Below are 20759 nucleotides of genomic sequence, written 5' to 3' on the forward strand. Positions count from 1 at the left end.
CAAATCAGAAGAGGGTCCTCTTCAGAACCCGACCATGCTGGCAACCTGATTCCCAGAACTGCGAGAAATGAATTTCTGTGGTTTAAGCCACCCAGTCTGTGGGTCTTTGGCACAGTCTACGGCAGCCAAGCTGACAATTACATAGGTCATAAAAATACTGTCACCTTGGATTTTAACTAACAAAATGCCAACTGCAGCTCCTAATGTATGAACAGAGAAACAGTGAGCCAAATAAAGCTTGCAAAGGTTAAAAACCTCTATTAGCCACTTCTTTAAAAGTTGAGTAAAGAAGAAACTAAGACAAGGCAAAATCAAAGCCTGTGGAGGGACATCTTATTGTGTACATCCCCCTCACAGCCACCAGCACAGCTGTGATAGTCTCCTTGACCACCCACTGCCAATGGGGTTTCTTTCCAACGGGCTCAAAAAAAAAAAACCCAAAATAATGCTCATAAAGGAAAAACTAATTTGTGCACCTATGAGAAAAGGAAGACTATTAATGCTTCTCTCTCAGTAAAACAACTGAAGTTTAAAAAGGAAAGTACTCAGTTAATCTACACTTTGAGAGAAATATTAATTTTATGAAAGCATGCCCACAGTCCTGAAACACTTTTGGGCTTTCCTTCCTAACCAAATGATTTAATTGACATTGAGGATGTGAGTTGAAACCAAAAGAGATGAGGCAGCACATCATTTAAATGACACACAAATAAGAGAATTTTTAAAAATGTAAACCCAAGCGTATAACCCTCTAAAAAAAAGAGACCATAGACACTCAGTAATTGGTTTTAACACTCCCTCCTCCCAAAATAAAGAACTTAAGGAACAGGCTGTTTTAAAAGTAAATGTTTAGGGACTTCCCTGGTGGTGCAGTGGTTAAGAATCCACCTGCCAGTGCAGAGGACACGGGCTGGAGCCGTGGTCTGGGAAGATCCCACATGGCACAGAGCAACTAAGCCCGTGAACCACAACTACTGAGCCTGCACCCTAAGCCCACGTGCCACAACTACTGAAGCCTGTGCGCCTAGAGCCCGTGCTCCCCAACAAGAGAAGCCACCGCAATGAGAAGCCCGCACACTGCAAGGAAGAGTGGCCCCTGCTCGCCGCAACTAGAGAAAGCCCACGTGCAGCAACGAAGACCCAATGCAGCCACAAATTTATTTATTTATTTATTAAAAGAAAAAAAAAAAAAAGAATCCGCCTTCCAATGCAGGGGATGCGGGTTCGATCCCTGGTCGAGGAACTAAGATCCCACATGTCTCGGGGCAACTAAGTCTGTGCGCTGCAACTACTGAGCCCGCGTGCCCTGGAGCCCGCACACCACAACTAGAGGGAAGCCCATGCACCGCAATGAAGAGTCCGTGCGCCGCAAGGAAAGATCCCGCATGCCGCAACTAACACCCGACGCAGCCAAATAAATAAATAAATAAGTAAATGTTTATACGATAAATAAATGGAAAAAAGCCAGGCCTATAACGCAAGCAACTATGCTACTTTCTGCACACAAATAAGCCTAATATCAACATAAAAGCTAATTTCAGAAACACAGGACATGGTAACAATTCAGCTCAATTTGTTAAGTGTTACATCTAACAGTACAATAATGTTCATAAAGATTTTGAACTAGTACATAGTGAAATTCCTCCTAAATCATAAGATAATTTATTTTATACTATACAGATTTTATTGTTAAAGAATTTAATGTACTCTAGTTCTTTTCAAGGTGGTAATTCATGTCTGTAATGTCTGCTTATTGATGCAAATATTCTTAAACTATCTCTTCCCTTAATATACATTTATTTGTTTAGTTATCTCCACAACTCTGTAAGGTAGTTGAGTTGTTAGGTCAAAGAAGTTCATATTCCATACATCATTATACAGGTTAGAGAAAGAACAAAGAGAGCATCTCCCTAGAATAATTCATTCCCAAAAAAAGAGAACCAAACCACACTGGTCTCCAGGGCAATTTCAAATGATAAAAAGTGGCAGTAAGCTTAAGTCAAAAATACAAATTAAAATAGCTCCAATGCTCTATTTTTCCAGAAAACACTTGAAGAAACAGTTAACGCTCTTCTAAATTTCTCTGGATTCTTCTACCAAGAGCTTTAATGACTAGATTTCCAGTTCCTGTCTTAAATTCCAGTTGAGGACAGGCTTCCCAGTATCTTTTTTCCAAATGCTTCCCGTTGCACAACACAAAAGACCCACAGGCTCTAGATTCCTGTGTTGTATACTCTGTGCTTCACGAAAATATGGCAGCTACAAAGGGCACAAACCATCAATTACTAGCAAGTTTCGAATAAACCAGAGAAGGACACAGCCCTCGGGGAAGATAAAAAGAAAAACAATAACGTAACTCTGGAAAAAAGCTCCAGTAATCATCTCACTATCTGATGCCCCATAGGAGATCTCTTACTTTACCTGAGTGAAGAATTGACCTTTATGCTTGTTCTTTCTTTCATAAACAATCATCCTTTTCCAGACATCAAAACAGATTCAACTTAAGCTACTACAACTTTGCTCAATAGTGAAATGAGGATAAAACCATCCACTTCTTTGGCTGGGAGGGTAACCTGAGACCCTGGATGTAAAGCCCGGAGGACAGTGCCAGGCCCAGGGCGGCTCTCAATAAATAAAGCCAAGGAGAACTCTGCGGTCTTCCACTCTGCTCAGCACCTCTATTCAGAGCACGTTGTGGTCCATTACAAAGTCTCATCAGGAAACACAGCTTTAAGGGCATGTTATGACCGAAACCAGGGAAGGTAAACTAACGTAAGTACTAACCCTACAACAGAAAAAACTGAGTCCCCACCACCACCCCATGTCAAACAAATCAAAACCTTAAAAGGAAATTAACTCACAGGCAACAAAAGAAAAAAACAGATAAACTGAACTATGTCAAATTTTAAAACTTTTGTGCATCAAAGGACACACCAACAGGGACTTCCCTGGTGGTCCAGTGGGTCAGACTCTGCGCTCCCAATGCAGAGGGCCCAGGTTCAATCCCTGGTGGGAGAACTAGATCCCACACGCATGCCGCAACTGAGGAGGCTGCACGCCACAACTAAGAAGTCCGCATGCCGCAACTAAAAGATCCCGCGTGCCGTAACTAAGATCCGGCGCAGCCAAAATAAATAATAAAATAAATAAATATTTTTTTTAAAAAAAGGACACACCAACAGAATGAAAAGACAACACACAGAATGGCAGAAAATATTTGCAAATTTATATCTGATAAGGGGTTCATATCCAGAATATATAAGGAATTTAACAGCTCAACAATCTTCAAAAAATCCAATTAAAAGATGGTTAAAGAACTTCAATAGACATGCTTCCAAAGAAGAAACACAAATGGCCAATGTGCACATGAAAAGATGCTCAACAATACAATAATCATTAGGGAAATGCAAATCAAAACCACCATGAGATACCACTGTCCACTAATGAGGGGAGCTATTTAAAAAAAAAGAAAACAAAAGAAAAAATAACTGTTGGTAAGGTTGGGGAGAAACTGAAACCCTGTGCACTACTGGTAGAAATGCAACATAGTGTAGCTACTGTAGAAGACAGGGTAGCAGTTCTTCAAAAAATTAATGGAATTACCAAATGATCCAGTAATTCCACTTCTGGGTATATACCCAAAAGAATTTAAAGCAGAGACTCAAACAGATATTTATTTGTACATGCATGTTCATAGCACCATCATTCACAACAGCCAAAAAGTGGAAACAAACCAGTGTCCACGGACAGATAAATCGATACACAAAATGTGGTATATCCATACAATGGAGTATTATTTCGTCTTTAAAAAGAAATAAGTTCTGACACATGCTACAACATGAATGAACCTTGAAGATATTATGCTAAGGGCAATAAAGCCAGTCACCAAAAAGACAAATACTCCATGATTCCACTTATACGAGGTACTTAGAATAGTTAAAATCAGAGACAGAAAGTATAATGGTGATTTCCAGGGGCTGCGGAAAGGGAGAATGGGGAGCTGTTGCTCAGTGGGTACAGAGAGGCGGTTTGGGAAGATGAAAAAGTTCTGGAGTTGCAAGGTGGGGAGGGCTGAACAATAATGTGAATGTAATTAATGCCACTGAACTGGACACTTAAAATTGGTTAAGAGGGTAAATTTTAGGTTCTGTATATTTTAGCACTAAATAATTAATTCTTCCATTCAACTTTCAATTCTCTGACTTATTCTACTCCTCAATTTACCCTTTGCTTATCTCAAATTCAAATTCGTAATCGATTTTCATAAGCTTGAAAGAAAAGTTAACAGCACATTCTCAAAATCAAGATCCAAATTTACTCACCTGTTCTGGATTCCTGCAGGATCATTTTTTAGATCGTAGAAAATGGCACCTATCACCAGTCCCAGAATGATTGTTACAATTATCTTTCCAAAAAAAAAAAAAGAATTTCAATTAAAGGTAAAAATGTAACACATTATTATTAAAATATATCTGGCTACATAATGAAACTCTCCATTGATTTTAAATGGCTTGGCCATAGTCCTTGGGAAAGTATAAAACAGTGTATGTTATTAAGACTACTTTTTAAATCGAAATAAAAATAATTTATCTGTGCGCTAGGGAGACTGACAGGCGACAAAGTAGAAAAGCTAAGATTTCTCCCAGTGCTTTACCAGGCCCTGCCAGTTCATGGTCCAGTTCAGGCTACTGGGCCTGGGAATGCCGTAGAGTGTAGCAGAACAACGCAAGCACCTAGCAAAATAGTCTGGAGGGTGAAATAAAGTCCGAGTGGCTAAGAGTTCTGGCCTGAACTCTCAACCTTTGTGCTAGTGGACATGCATAGTGTGATATTTCAAGAGGCTCCAATAAAAACAGGATATCTTTACTCTTAACGTGAAAAATAAATAAAAATGAACCAAAATTTTGAAGCACACATGAAAAAAATTCGAACAATGTAATTTCGCACAATAAGGAAGTAGGGGTCGGGAGAGTCCACGCCTGCACTGGAAAAGTGCACTGTCACTGTCACCAAAGCACTCAGCCAGCTTTCTCTGAGGGCACCCGAGTGCACCCATTACCCACCCTCCAGTCACTGCTTCCCCAGCAACCTCAGCCCGGAGGGCCTACAGCCAACAGCAGGACTAAGCCGCCAATGCTTTGCCACTCTTACCTACCTTCACCCACTCACTCTGTTTGATGACTCCTAAGAAGAGTGGCTAAACATCACTTCGGTTTTTAAGACTGACAAACTGTCTCTTAAGGACACTTGTATAAGCGAAGGGGTAAGGGTTACATTATAATTTACTTAAGGAAATTCTACTTATTGTACTTTTTAGTTAAATTTAATTAAATGAATTTAGAAATATAGTAAATGATAACCTAAAGAAAACAAAACATCCCATGATGTACCTTGGAACCTTCAAAGTCTAAAAACAAAAGAAAAAACCACCTCAGTACTACAACAGTGCAGTAGTATCAAGACTTGAAGTAACTTGTCAAGACACTTTTGGCACGAAGCAAACAAAATTGCAAAACAGGATCATGACCTGTGACGACTAGCTCGTGAAGACCAGTCTGGAAAGAATATGATTTGAGATGTCCTTAAAAATTGCCTTGCTAAGTCTGTGGGTGACATTTTTCCAACGGCATTTACGTACTTCGTGTCTCTGTCACATTTTGGTAATTCTCACAATATTTCAAACTTTTTCATTATTGTTATATTGTTATGGTGATCTATCTTTGATATTACTATTGCAGAAAGATTACAACTCACTGAAGGCTCAGATTATGATTAGCATTTTTTAGAAATAAAGTATTTTTAAAATAAAAAAAAAAATTGCCTTGCTAAAAAAGACAGTCAGAAATTTGAAAAAAAAAATCTATTACCCTGGCATATTTTAATTACCTTCAAAATATACTATACTTCGGGCTCCCCTGGTGGCGCAGTGGTTAAGAATCTGCCTGCCAAATGCAAGGGACACAGGTTCAAGCCCTGGTCCGGAAAGACCCCACATGCTGCAGAGCAACTAAGCCCGTGCGCCACAACTACTGAGCCTGCACTCTAGAGCCCGCGAGCCACAACTACTGAGCCCGTGCGCCACAACTACTGAAGCCCGTGTGCCTACAGCCCATGCTCCGCAACAAGAGAAGCCACCGCAATGAGAAGCCTGCGCACCACAACGAAGAGTAGCCCCTGCTCGCCGCAACTAGAGAAAGCCCGCACGCAGCAACGAAGACCCAACGCAGCCAAAAATAAATAAATAAAAATAAATAAATTTATAAAAATATATATATATACTATACTTCATGTCAACAGATCAAGCTTCCAAAATAAATAATAATAACCCCATCAGCATGTGTGCATGCACATGTACACAAGTCTATACTTTCACCTTCTATAATAGTCAGACTTTTAAAATTGGACACTCCACATGCTTTGTTTCTTCTACATTCAAACTTAGTAACTTATGTTAACAGACTGTCAGTTTTATCGTTTGGATGTTTCCTAAAGGTTTCAAAATTCTAAAAGTATTTTCAAGGAAACTTTTCAAACATATTGACAAAATGATTAATCTCATAATTTTGTCATGGTTTTACAAGGTGCGTCTATGTTTTTCCTTCTTACATTAAGGAAAAGAAAATAAACAGGAAAACTAAACACTGCTTAATGGGGCAAAGAAATTCTATCCTATGAGTTCTGTGCAGCTGGCTTCTTTTGAAAAGAAATGTCCTAAATGTGTTATTCTATCTTTGTTCAAATGTGTTTGTCAACATTTCTCAAGGTGGATTCTAAGGGATGTTTATTGCTGTCACTGAAAAAATCAATCCATAGCCAAATGTTAAATGTGCTAATAGAAACAATGACTCTCCAAGAGATATGACAGTATTTTCCAAGTTGATTTGATCAGGAAACCTTTGGCACATTAAATGAACATTAAATCTTCTCATACAGATAATCCATTCGTTCCAATATCTTCCAAAGACAACCTTTGGTTAAATGCATTACCAGAAGCAAAGTCTAACTCATGTAAATGACTAGTTCAAACCTAAGTACGGCTGTAAGACTACCCACACCAGATTTATCTTTTATTTATCTTTTTATCTTTTTATGGCTGTAAGCCATAAAACATTTTAATAGCTCCACATTCAAACACTTAGAGAAATAAAAGACACACTCACAAGATTATAAAAAACCCTAAACCAGAAGTCAGCACGCTATGGCCCTCAGGCCTATTTCTATTCAGTCCAAGAGCAAGCATAGTTTTTTACCATTTTATTAATGGTTGAAAGAAAAAAAAGAAGAAGAATATTTCTTGCCACATGAAATTTACATACAATTCATATTTCAGTGTCCGTGAATAAAGTTTGATTGGAACACAGCCATGTTCATTTTTTTAAATGTATTTATGGCTGCTTTCTGGCTAAAATGGCAGACTTGACTACTTGAGACAAAGACCACATGAGCTGCAGAGCCTGAAGTATTCACCCTGTGACCCTTTACAAAAAAGGTTTGCCTACTCTTGTCTTAAGCTAACATTCCAGCATTGACACATCTGAAGAAGAGTTCCCCCCCCACCCCATGCAGATGCTGAGGGAGATGCAAGCTTCTATCCCTGTTCTGCAAGATTGCCACTGCTCTGAACATTGTTGGGATTCCTTTTGTGGAACTGAGGTCACTGAGGAGGTAAGTAGGCTGAACGTGCAACTTGGAGGCACTAGGCATGGGGTTTGCATCTGAAGAAAGCCTAGCACCAGAAGGTGCAGAAACCTGGTGTACTATTACAAAGAGCTCCGCATTCTAACCGCCTCTTCCCAGAGCTGCCATATGGAGTCATCCCTTGGTAGCGGCAGGGGGCTGGCTCCAGGATCCCCCGGGATCCTCAAAATCCACAGATGCTCCAACCCCTTAAATAAAATGGAGCCGTACAGTCAGTCCTCCGCGCCCGTGGGTTCCTCCAACCTCAGCGGGCGTGGAACCCGGGATACTGAGGGCCGACTGTATGTGACTTGGACAAGGCATTTAGAAACCACTTTTAGAGGCAAGAGAAATTTACTTTCCAAATAAAAAAAATCTAATGCATAAATCAAACTAAGAATCACCTGCCGTATATCATCTCACGGTTGAACAATGGATAACCAGGTTGACCTTATTTACAGAATTTGTTCCCAAATGACATCAAATCTACTCTAAAAGGATAAAAACGTACCCTTGATTGAAAGTACACAAAAGTGTTCATGTTCTGACAGAAATGCCAAATAACAAGTACAAAACTGTTTGGAGCAATTAGCAGTACGTCTCAAAGAGGGATATAGGCTCTCGGCATCAATACCTAGAAGGCGACAGTACTGCGGTATGAAAATGATGGCGCACGTGGTAAGAAGTCCGTGATGTTTCACTGGAGACAACAACATGTCATCTTTTAGCACTTGGCAGAAATTCAGTGATAATAAAATCGGCCAAGCCCAAAATAACTGGCTAAACTGACTTCCTTAGAAAGGATGGACCAGTGAACTGGGAATATGAGGGTTTTGGATGACAGAGGGCTTCCCTGGTGGCGCAGTGGTTGAGAATCTGCCTGCCGATGCAGGGGACATGGGTTCGAGCCTTGGTCCGGGAAGATCCCACATGCCGTGGAGCAACTGGGCCCGTGAGCCACAACTACTGAGCCTGCGCGTCTGGAGCCTGTGCTCCGCAACGGGAGAGGCCGCGACAGTGAGAGGCCCGTGCACCGCGAGGAAGAGTGGCCCCCACTCACCGAAACTAGAGAAAGCCCTCGCACAGGAACGAAGACCCAACACAGCCAAAAATAAATAAATAAATTTATTAAAAAATAAAAAAGAAAAGAATAACAGAAAAATCATGAAGGAGTCATTATCAACAACTATCAATGGAGTCAGCTAAAAGAGAAAAAGAACATTATTTCATCTTAATTAAGAGAAAGTCAGTCTGACAGTGGAGCCTTCCTGAACAGAATTCAAGTCCGCCTGCTACCTCTGTGTTAACCTCACGCTGTTTTAGGTGTCTAGCGCTCTCCTAAGATCAGAAGCCCTCAATGAGGAAGGTCGATCGTAAGGAACAGCATTTGCACACAGGCTCTTTGCGCAGTGGCCAGCCCTCCAGCCCTCAGGGACTTGACACTGAGCTGAAAGCTTCCCTGGCCACTTTCCACCTGACGTAAGATGCAAACCAACCCCTCCCCTTGCTCTTCCTCTTCCCCCCCTTCCTTTCCTTCTCTCTTTCTCTTCCTTTCTCCACTTCTCTGCTTAAACTCTCTTCCTAGCCCTTTTTACCACCTGACACGCTATATATCTTACTTCTATATGAATTTATCATCTGTCTCTCTTCATAAGGAAACAAGCTCCACGAGAGCAGGGATTTTACTTTTGCCCACTTTGTTCACTGCTGTGTACAAGCTCCAAAACGCAGCACGTGATCAGTAAGAACTTGTTGAATGCATCAGGAAATGAACATGTGCGGCCACCAGAAAACCCCAAATGTGGTCAAATTTCCTTTACTTCACAATTTATGAAAAAAAATTTTTTTCTACAAAGATTATCCATTACAGCTTGTCTAAATCGACCAAAATTCTGAATTAGATAGTCCAAAAAAAACAACCCATTAAAAAAGAAATCTTCTATAAGTAAAAACTTAATTGGGTTTTACTTGTTTCTATACCCCAAATGGAATGGGGATAAATAAATACATAAAAGTGTGGGTAGAAGGTAAGCATAATCCTAAAATAGATTGCATCAGAACCTAATGCCCCCAAATGAGTATTTTACAGCATAATTAGAAGACTCTGCCGGATTACCTGAGCTATAGAAGCCTGGGGATTACCCAGTAAGTTTTTGAATGAACGCCTGGAAATCCATCTGAGCTGATGACAGAAGGAGGTGGCATAGGTGATCTCCTTGTAGACTGAAATCTTCTTCTTTTTCTGACCCCCTGAGAGTTGCTCTAACTCAACTTTTGTTTCCTTGAAGAAGGAGGAGTTGGCATAAAACTCAGTTAATTTTCCTATGAGTGGAGTATCTGTCTTGGAAGGCTCTTCAGTCTCCTTGGCTTTGGAATAAAAGTGGATAAAGAAGGGAAACATTATTAACAGAATAACAGCTGATTCAGTCCATTTTTCTGTAACCCCTTTCTCAGATTCTTCCCTAGTACCTTAATTCTAAAGCTTGAGCATAAAAAATTATGAGATCTGTCACTGCTTTACAAAGTAGAGAAACAGAGTAAATTGGCCTACTTCCGTAAACTTACGGATACAGCACACTCACTGATCTTTTCCTAGTTATAACATTTGGAACCTAAATCTTTTAAAATAGACTTCTCACCATATGGAGTTATAATTCCTAATAAAAAACCTGGTCTTTGCTTTTTACAACGTGCGAATGCATAAACTGCCAAGTTTCTTATTTCAAAACACTATACAGTTGGCGGCCCTCTGTGTCCGCAGACGTTGAACCCAGGGGATAGGGAGGGCCTACTCTAAGGGACTTGAGTACCCTTGGATTCTGTTATCGGGGGGGGGGGGGGTTCTGAAACCAATCCTCCATGGATACCGAGGGGCCACTACGTAAACAATGGGCACTTTTTAAAAAATGGGAACTCCCCTTAGAACTGACACCATCCTATAAATGCTCATTTACAGATTAAATCAAAAACAGCACTCTCACAGGCAACAGAATCTGTGTTGACTGATGCTATGAGATTGAATGTTTGTGTGCCCCCAAACTTCATATGCTGAAACCCAGTCCCCAGTGTGATGGTATCTGAAGGCAAGGCCTCTGAGGGATGATTAGGTCATGAGGGTGGACCCCTCAGGAGTGGGATTAGTACCCTTAATGAAAGAGGCCCCAGAGGGCTCCCTCCCCACTCCCACCACATGAGGAGGCAATAACATGGTCACTCATCTGTGAACCAGGAAGCAGGTCCTCAGCAGACACCGGATCTGCTGGCACCTTGATCTTGGACTTCCAGCCTCCGGAACTGTGAGAAATAGATGTTTATCGTTTAAACCACCCAGTCTATATGGTATTTTTTTGTTATGGCAGCCAAACAAACTGGGACAACCAGTATCAGAGGACAGGATCGATGTAAATTCGCACGGCCACGTTTTAGTGAGCTATCACGTTGCTAAGCTTCAGCCAACTCAATTAGGCAATAATCTGTGACTCTCAACAGACCCGCTAACCTTCCGCGGCTGTGTCTCCTCTGTTCAACACCACGGCACAGGGGTCCCCATTAATGACGTCCAGGAAGAAGTCTGCAGGGTTATTATAGGGTTCACAGTGGTAGCCTGCAAAAGAAGGTAACTCAGGCGCACAGACTTGATAGTCTTGGGAAATAAAGACTCAGGGGCTGAGGGAGGCGCTGCTGGGAGAGACAGGATCTAACAATTTCTCCCTCGCTTTCCTTCTCTCTTCTCCCCTCACTGATTTACCGCTTCCTTTTAATCGCACAGTATTTCAACAGCTTTCTGACTCTTCGCAAAACAGCACACTCCAAACCAACCTTGGACTCTTAGCAAAGTCTTCTGTTAGTGCTTGGTCCTTACCCATCATAATTCACAAGACCTGAAACAGCTATCAGTATGCTCTGGTGCTTATCAGACCTTCTTCAGAAATCTAGATGTAGGTCCAAGAAAAAAAAAAATAAGTTGAAAAAAAAAAAAGCTATAGAAGAACTAATGTTCCTTAAAGCCAGCTAAGGCATAGCAGGACTGTGTCTGGGAGAGGCCTGGGGTATGTTCTGCTCTCTAAGTGCACCTGGGGACTGCTAGAATGCCAGTACCCACTTTAGCAATGATTGCTTTTGCCCCTATTAAATTCAGGTCCAAATGGTCCTCTGTTATGCTCCCGTGATTCCGATATAGAGAACAAATCACCAGAACAGCATTCTCAAGAGAATGTGGCTGGCACAGCACAGCTGAATGCTTACCCCGACTTCTTGTGGCACTGTAATAGGGAAGAACAAATCTGACTCCATATTGGATCTGTTTCTTTTACTTTAACCTTTGTATTCTATTGCTTCTGCTGCAAGTTAAGAATGTTGCCTAGAGCCTGAAATATTCAGGATAGCCCATTCTCAAGGGTCTGATCTTTAAAGGTGGAACACTCTTCCATTCATAGAGAGATAAAGAGTTGCAGAACAGAGAATAATGTTTGTCTTGTTGGAGGTTTACAGGAACACCATGACCAGACCTAGGTGGACAGTCGCAAGAACAAAGGATTCCTACACTAAGAGGTTTTCAACAACCAGCCGCACCCCCTTCCCTTTCAGTATAAAAGAAGCCTGAATTCTAACTCGGGGAAGATGGTTCTTTGGGACATGAGGCCACCATCTTCTCGGTCTGCTGGCTTTCTGAATAAAGTCTCTATTCCTTGTCCCAGCAACTCATCTCCTGATACACTGGCCTGTCGTGCAGCAAGCAGCATGAGCTCAGACTCAGAAGCAACATGATTTATCTGAATTCAGCTTGGCCTGTAGTCTGATCCTTAAGTTCATCCCCCCTAAACTCCCTAGACCCATGCAAGGCTTCTTAATTTTAAATGACAGAGACTAAACAAAAACATTTTAAAATGTGGTTAGCAAACATTTAAAACTATATTTGAGTTCGTGAAGCATCATCTATAATCATATCCAAGGATCTCTAAAATGAAGCAGATTGCCTAAGTCATAAAAAAAATTACGTATTTCTATTTAAATAGAACCAGGCGATCCAGAGCCATCAGAATGTTGGCCCATTGATGTCAGACTTTCGACTAGCCGTTATATTGACAGGTAATTCACACCCATGCTGAATCCACAATCTAACGTTACTAGAAAATTAAGTAGCATCTCCACGAACCCCCAACCAAGGTAGATCAACATCCCATGTAAGGGAAAAACATGATAAAGCCTAATCTGTATCATGGTCAAGAAGACAAATAATTTAGGGACATTAGGCCTTTCCAAAAAAATTCAGCTGACAGATAACTGGCTATGAGGCCAATATATTTATTGAACTGTTAGGGAAAGGTCAGCAGAACTGAGAAGGAGAACAGATACAGACCCAGTAGAAATACACACACACTCACACTCTCACACACACACTCAAACAGGATAGAAAAAGATACCTAAATAACAAGCCGGCACTGCAAAGTGAAGAACTAGCACTAAACTAACTGAAGATGTTTCGGAGTAGTGGAAACCATGGTATATCTACTCAAACAGCTCTCCAGGTGACCCCTTTGTTCTCCTTTAGGATACTATTAATGAAGGATCTTATTTCATAAAGAAGTCAACCATACCAGTGGATGCAAAGTAACCCAAGGCCTCCTGAGCAGGCCCGTGGAACATTAATCTTCCTGAGGCCAACAAGGTAAGGCTATCAAACAATTTGAAGATGGAATAACGAGGCTGATGAATGGAGAAGATGATTGTCCGTCCTTGTTTAGACATCCTGAATTAAAAGTGAGGAGATAACAAGTCATTAAACATCTGAAACTTGCATTTCTTGGCAACATAGTTTATTATTCCTGCCTTTAGATCATTTGTTCCTCTTTCAACTTGATTTTCTCTTACTAAATTCTCATCTCATATTATCTGTCTGATAGGTAGAGAACCTAAATTCAGTGCTTTCATGAAACACTAAGGTTTCTAAAATGTGTTCCATGGGTAGTCTAGAATCAATCAGAATATTAATTAAAAATACAGATCCCTGGACAGTCTACTCAGACCTATTGGGTCTATGGAACCATATTTTTAACTAGCACCCAGGTAATTTGTAAGTACACTCAAGTTTTAAAACTTATTATGAACTAAATATTAAAACAATGGTCATATGCCCCATCCTCATTGATCATTTAAGTCTTCTGGCTCTTTAGGAACTGGTTTTCATTCTTCTGCCCTAATAATACAATTAACATTACTGAGTACCGACTAGATCTTCGCCAAATACTTTATAGATGACCTCATCTAAATTTACACAATATTGTTATGAGGCAGTACCAATAACTATTATTACTGTTATATAACAGATAAGGCTTAGAGAATTAAGCAATGGTTCAAAGTGTCACTGTTAGAAGGAGCAGGGCTGGGATTTGATCCCTGGTCTAATACCGTGGCCAAAAGACAGTAACTCCTATCTTTATACAGGAGTTACTACTTATGGGTAGAAGAAACAAAGGCCAAAATCACTGTTCAAAATCTGATATTATTGAAAACACTTTATGAGAAGAATCACATCAATTCAAGCATTTCCTAAGCACTTACTATATGCTAGCCAAGAAAGTTTGTTCTGCCTCAAAGACGACAGGCCAACAGACCAATCATTTCAATACAAGCTGGAACAGAAGTAGATGAGGGTGCCCTGTAAGCCAAATAGGAGACTAACCCAGTCTGAAGATGACGTAAGTAGTGTATCAAAGGGGCCAACAGGAGTAAGCCAAGAAGAGAAAGGGCAGTCAGGAGGGAGGAAGATGGCAAACAAAGCATGCGATAACAAGGCCTACTCCAGAAACTACAAGTAGTTCAGTGCCATGGCAGAGCTGAGGTGTATGTGTGGAGGCGGGGACTGAAAAGAAGACTGCATCAAAAAGCAGGCCCATGAGAAACCCCGTCACTCAGAGGTGGAACGTTAGTCAGTAGACAGTAAGGAGCCAGTAAAGGACCGGCAGCAGGGAGGCGGACGGGTGTGAGAACTCTGTACTCCGAGCGTGGTCTGAGGACCACTGAGACATCAGTATCAGTATCTTCTATTAGAAGTGGAGAGGCCTCCCCTGGTGGCGCGGTGGTTGAGAATCCGCCTGCCAATGCAGGGGACACGGGTTCAAGCCCTGGTCTGGGAAGATCCCACATGCCGCGGAGCAACTAAGCCCGTGCGCCACAACTACTGAGCCTGCGCTCTAGAGCCCGCGAGCCACAACTACTGAGCTTGCGAGCCACAACTACTGAAGCCCGTGTGCCTAGGGCCCATGCTCTGCAACAAGAGAAGCCACCGCAATGAGAAGCCTGCTCACTGCAACAAAGAGTAGCCCCCGCTCGCCGCAACTAGAGAAAGCCCGCGCACAGCGACGAAGACCCAACAAGGCCAAAAATAAATAAATAAAATAAATAAATTTAAAAAAAAAAAAGAAGTGGAGAATCTTGGCCTCCACCTCAGAGCTCTAGACTCAGAATCTGCATTTTTAACAAGACCCTAAGTGATTAGTGCACACAGTGGAGCTTGAAACAACTAGGTTAGCGCTCTCCAGTGTGAGGAAAGATGCTTGTGTGCTGACTAGTCCAAAACATAATGAAACATAACATAGTCCAGTATTCTATGTCAAGTCATCATTCTCTATGAACACTGTTGACATGGTTACAGATAATAAAAATATCATGGATGGATGCTCTAACTGATCCTGAATCCCAGACCTGTTACTGGGCTTTCTATCCTGTTCCATTGATCTATGTTTCTGTTTTTGTGCCAGTACCATACTGTCTTGATTACTGTAGCTTTGCAGTACAGACTGACTCAGGGAGCCTGATTCCTCCAGCTCCATTTTTCTTTCCCAAGACTGTTTTGGCTATTAGGGGTCTTTTGTGTTTCCATACAAATTGTGAAATTTTTTGTTCTGGTTCTGTGAAAAATGCCATTGGTAGTTTCATAAGGATTGCACTGAATCTGTAGATTGCTTTGGGTAGTAGAGTCATTTTCGCAGTGTTGATTCTTCCAATCAAAGCACATGGTATATCTCTCCATCTGTTTGTATCATCTTTAATTTCTTTCATCAGTGTCTTTTGGTTTCCTGCATACAGGTCTTTTGTCTCCTTAGGTAGGTTTATTCCTCGGTATTTTATTCTTTTTGTTGCAATGGTAAATGGGAGTGTTTCCTTAATTTCTCTTTCAGACTTTTCATCGTTAGTGTATAGGAATGCAAGAGATTTCTGTGTATCCTGCTATCCAGATTTTTGTATCCTGCTACTTTACCAAATTCATTGATTAGCTCTAGTAGTTTTCTGGTAGCATCTTTAGGATTCTCTATGTATAGTATCACATCATCTGCAAACAGTGACAGTTTTACTTCTTCTTTTCTGACTTGTATTCCTTTTATTTCTTTTTCTTCTCTGATTGCTGTGGCTAAAACTTCCATAACTGTATTGAATAACAGTGGTGAGAATGGGCATCCTTCACTTGTTCCTGATTTTAGAGGAAATGATTTCAGTTTTTCACCATTGAGAACGATGTTGGCTGTGGGTTTGTCACATATGGCCTTTATTATGTTATTAAGTTCTCCCTATGCCTACTTCCTGGAGAGTTTTTATCATAAGTGGGTGTTGAATTTAATCGAAAGCTTTTTCTACATCTATTGAGATTATCATATGGTTTTTCTCCTTCAGTTTGTTAATATGGAGTATCACATTGATTGATTTGTGTATACTGAAGAATCCTTGCATTCCTGCGATAAACCCCACTTGATTGTGGTGTATGATCCTTTTAATGTGCTGTTGGATTCTGTTTGCTAGTATTTTGTTGAGGATTTCTGCATCTATGATCATCAGTGATATTGGTCTGTAGTTTTCTTTTTTTGTGTGACATCTTTGTCTGGTTTTGCTATTAGGGTGATGGCAGCCTCGTAGAATGAGTTTGGGAGTGTTCCTCCCTCTGCTATTTTGGAAGAGTTTGAGAAGATAGGTGTCAGCTCTTCTCTAAATGTTTGATAGAATTCGCCTGTGAAGCCATCTGGCCCTGGGCTTTTGTTTCTTGGAAGATTTTTAATCACAGTTTCGATGTCAGTGCTTGTGACTGGTCTGTTTATATTTTCTGTTTCTTCCTGGTTCAGTCTTGGAAGGTTGTGCTTTTCTAAGAATTTGTCCATTTCTTCCAGGTTGTCCATTTTATTGGCATAGAGTTGTTTGTAGTAATCTCTCATGATCCTTTGTATTTCTGCAGTGTCAGTTGTTACTTCTTTTTCATTTCTAATTCTGTTGATTTGAGTCTTCTCCCTTTTTTTCTTGATGAGTCTGGCTAATGGTTTATCAATTTTGTTTACCTTCTCAAAGAACCAGCTTTTAGTTTTACTGATCTTTGCTATTGTTTCCTTCATTTCTTTTTCACTTATTTCTGATCTGATCTTTATGATTTCTTTCCTTCTGCTAACTTTGGGGTTTGTTTGCTCTTTCTCTAATTGCTTTAGATGTAAGGTTAGGTCATTTATTTGAGATTTTTCTTATTTCTTGAGGTGGGATTGTATTGCTATAAACTTCCCTCTTAGAGCTGCTTTTGCTGCATCCCATAGGTTTTGGGTCGTCCTGTTTTCATTGTCATTTGTTTCTAGGTATTTTTTGATTTCCTCTTGATTTCTTCAGTGATCTCTTGGTTATTTAGTAGCATACTGTTTAGCCTCCATGTGTTTGCATTTTTTACAGTTTTTTTCCTCTAATTGATATCTAGTCTCATAGCATTGTGGTCAGAAAAGATACTTGATACGATTTCAAATTTCTTAAATTTACCAAGGCTTGATTTGTGACCCAAGATATGATCTATCCTGGAGAATGTTCCATGAGCACTTGAGAAGTGTATTCTGCTGTTTCTGGATGGAATGTCCTACAAATATCAACTAAGTCCATCTTGTTTGTCATTTAAAGCTTGTGTTTCCTTATTTCTTTTCATTTTGGATGATCTGTCCATTGGTGAAAGTGGGGTGTTAAAGTCCCTACTATGATTGTGTTACTGTCGATTTCCCCATTTATGGCTGTTAGCATATGCCTTATGTATTGAGGTGTTCCTATGTTGGGTGCATAAATGTTTACAACTGTCATATCTTCATCTTGGATTGATCCCTTGATCATTATGTAGTGTCCTTCTTTATCTCTTGTAATAGTCTTTATTTTAAAGTCTATTTTGTCTGATATGAGAATTGCTACTCCAGCTTTCTTTTGATTTCCATTTGCATGGAATATCTTTTTCCATCCCTTCACTTTCAGTCTGTATGTGTCCCTAGGTCTGAAGTGGGTCTCTTGTAGACAGCTTATATACAGGTCTTGTTTTTGTATCCATTCAGCCAGTCTATGTCTTTTGGTTGGAGCATTTAATCCACTTACATTTAAGGTAATTATTGATATGTATGTTCCTATTACCATTTTCTTAATTCTTTTGGGGTTGTTTTTGTAGGTCTTTTCCTTCTCTTGTGTTTCCTGCCTAGAGAAGTGCCTTTAGCATTTGTTGTAAAGCTGGTTTGGTGGTGCTGAATTCTCTTAACTTTTGCTTGTCTGTAAAGGTTTTAATTTCTCTGTCGAATCTGAATGAGATCCTTGCTAGGTAAAGTAATCTTGGTTGTAGGTTTTTCCCTTTCATCATTTTAAATATGTCCTGCCACTCCCTTCTGGCTTGCAGAGTTTCTGCTGAAAGATCAGCTGTTAACCTTATGGGGATTCCCTTGTATGTTATTTGTTGCTTTTCCCTTGCTGCTTTCAATATTTTTTCTTGTATTTAATTTTGGATAGTTTGTTTCATATGTGTCTTGGCATGTTTCTCCTTGGATTTATCCTGTATGGGACTCTCTGTGCTTCCTGGACTTAATTGACTATTTCCTTTCCCATATTAGGGAAGTTTTCAACTATAATCTCTTCAAATATTTTCTCAGTCCCTTTCTTTTTCTCTTCTTCTTCTGGGGCCCTGATAATTCGAATGTTGGTGCGTTTAATTTTGTCCCAGAGGTCTCTGAGACTGTCCTCAATTCTTTTCATTCTTTTTTCTTTATTCTGCTCTGCGGTAGTTATTTCCACTATTTTATCTTCCAGGTCACTTATCCGTTCTTCTGCCTCAGTTATTCTGCTACTGATTCCTTCTAGAGAATTTTTAATTTCATTTATTGTGTTGTTCTTCATTGTTTGTTTGCTCTTTAGTTCTTCTACGTCCTTGTTAAACGTTTCTTGTATTTCCTCCATTCTATTTCCAAGATTTTGGATCATCTTTACCATCATTACTCTGAATTCTTTTTCAGGTAGACTGCCTATTTCCTCTTCATTTGTTTGGTCTGGTGGGTTTTTACCTTGCTCCTTCATCTGCTGCATATTTCTCTGTCTTCCCATTTTGCTTAACTTACTGTGTTTGGGGTCTCCTTTTCACAGGCTGCAGGTTAGTTCCCGTTGTTTTGGGTGTCTGCCCCCAGTGGCTAAGTTTGGGTCAGTGGGTTGTGTAGGCTTCCCGGTGGAGGGGACCGGTGCCTGTGCTCTGGTGGGTGGGGCTGGATCGTGTCTTTTTGGCGGGCAGGGCTGTGTCCAGTGGTGTGTTTTGGGGTATATGTGAACTTAGTATGATTTTAGGCAGCCTCTCTGCTAATGGATGGGGTTGTGTTCCTGTCTTGCTAGTTATTTGGCATAGGGTGTCCAGCAGTGTAGCTTGCTGGCCGTTGGGTGGAGCCGGGTCTTAGCATTGAGAGCTCTCTGGGAGAGCTCTCGCCGATTGATATTACATGGAACCGGGAGGTCTCTGGTGGTCGAATGTCCTGAACTCAGCTCTCCCACCTCAGAGGCTCCGGCCTGACAGCAGGCCGGAGCACCAAGACCCTCTCAGCCACATGGCTCAGAAGAAAAGGGAGAAAAAAAGAAAGAAAATAGCATCATGTCTGTTGTATCTCTGCCAAGAATTCATGGCCTGAGTCTGGTCACGAGAAACACTGGATGGACCCTATGAAATGTACCCTCGAATATGTGTGAGGACATAAGAGGCAAAGAGTAAAGAATTGTTCAGGATTAGAAAAGATTTTTAAAAAAGAGGGTTTCTGGAGAGACTCCTGAGCCAGAAATGGAAAAGAGACACTTCTGGGGCAGCTGGTGAGGTCTGACTGGAGTCCACGGACTGGATGGTGGCAGTGGCATCAGAGCCGACTCCGTGGCCGGAAGGTGTGCAAGGCAGTAATGGAGGAACAGTGTCCTAGCTTTTTGGAGTTGCAGGCCAGAGTATCTAGGGGTGATGGTACATGATTTCAGAAAAAGGTCTATGGTGGGGGGGGAGCGGGAGGGGATGGAGGGAGAGCAAATGCAGCTAAAAGGTAACATCAGTTGGGGAATCTAGGTAAGGGGAGACGGGATTTCTTTGTGCTACTGTTGTAACTGTTCCATAACATTGAAACTTTTTAAAAATTAATTTTAAAAAAGGTGTCCAAAACTTTTGAAATTTCTCTTATAACCCTGATTCTCCTACCATCTTCTTTCTTCGTAAAAGACATTCTTGGGACTTCCCTGGTGGCGCAGTGGTTAAGAATCCACCTGCCAATGCAGGGGACACGGGTTTGAGCCCTGGTCTGGGACGATCCCACATGCCACAGATCAACTGAGCCTGTGCGCCACAACTACTGAGGCTGTGCTCTAGAGCCCACAAGCCACAACTACTGAGCCTGCGTGCCCTAACTCCTGAAGCCCTCACGCCTAGAGCCTGCTCCTCCGCAATGAGAAGCCTGTTCACCACAACGAAGGGTAGCCCCCCACTCGCAGCAACTACAGAAAGCTTTCAAGCAACAACAAAGACCCAAAGCAGCCAAAAATTTTTTTAAAAAATTTTATTTAAAAAAATTTTTTAATTTAAAAAAATTTTTTTAAATTTTAATTTAAAAAATTAAAAAAAATTTTTAATTTAAAAAAAATTTTTTAAAAAAGGAATTGATATTCTTTACTCCATTCTTCCATTTTTCAGGCCCCAAATCTTAGAAGTCATTCTCTCAATAATCACACCCCACATCCAATTCTAAGCTAATACTGTTGATTCTATTGTCAAAACAGAGAGAACCCCCCGACTTCTCCCCGCCTTA

At 40.8% G+C, this 20759-nt stretch overlaps 1 protein-coding gene and 1 long non-coding RNA gene across 17 annotated transcripts in view; one reads left to right on the top strand and one right to left on the bottom strand.

Moving 5' to 3' along the window:
* LOC309660844 overlaps positions 1–20759 on the top strand; it is a 398319-nt gene that overhangs the window by 289701 nt on the left and 87859 nt on the right. The window lies entirely within an intron of this gene.
* Positions 1–20759, bottom strand: part of ABCG2 (ATP binding cassette subfamily G member 2 (JR blood group)) — a 156187-nt gene that overhangs the window by 9224 nt on the left and 126204 nt on the right. For all 16 annotated transcript variants that reach the window (XR_014263575.1, XR_014263576.1, XM_082461721.1 and 13 more), the window contains 4 exons: positions 13275–13426; positions 11177–11281; positions 9794–10044; positions 4323–4405 (listed from right to left, as the gene is read on the bottom strand). Coding sequence is in view for 14 of the 16 variants with exons in the window: in XM_082461721.1 (XP_082317847.1) it covers positions 4323–4405; positions 9794–10044; positions 11177–11281; positions 13275–13426 (591 nt within the window). In the remaining 2 variants the exon portion in view is untranslated. The remainder of the gene's footprint in view (positions 1–4322; positions 4406–9793; positions 10045–11176; positions 11282–13274; positions 13427–20759) is intronic.

This window comes from Balaenoptera physalus, assembly GCF_965194825.1.
Source record: "Balaenoptera physalus genome assembly, chromosome: 5".
Classification (NCBI taxonomy): domain Eukaryota; kingdom Metazoa; phylum Chordata; class Mammalia; order Artiodactyla; family Balaenopteridae; genus Balaenoptera; species Balaenoptera physalus.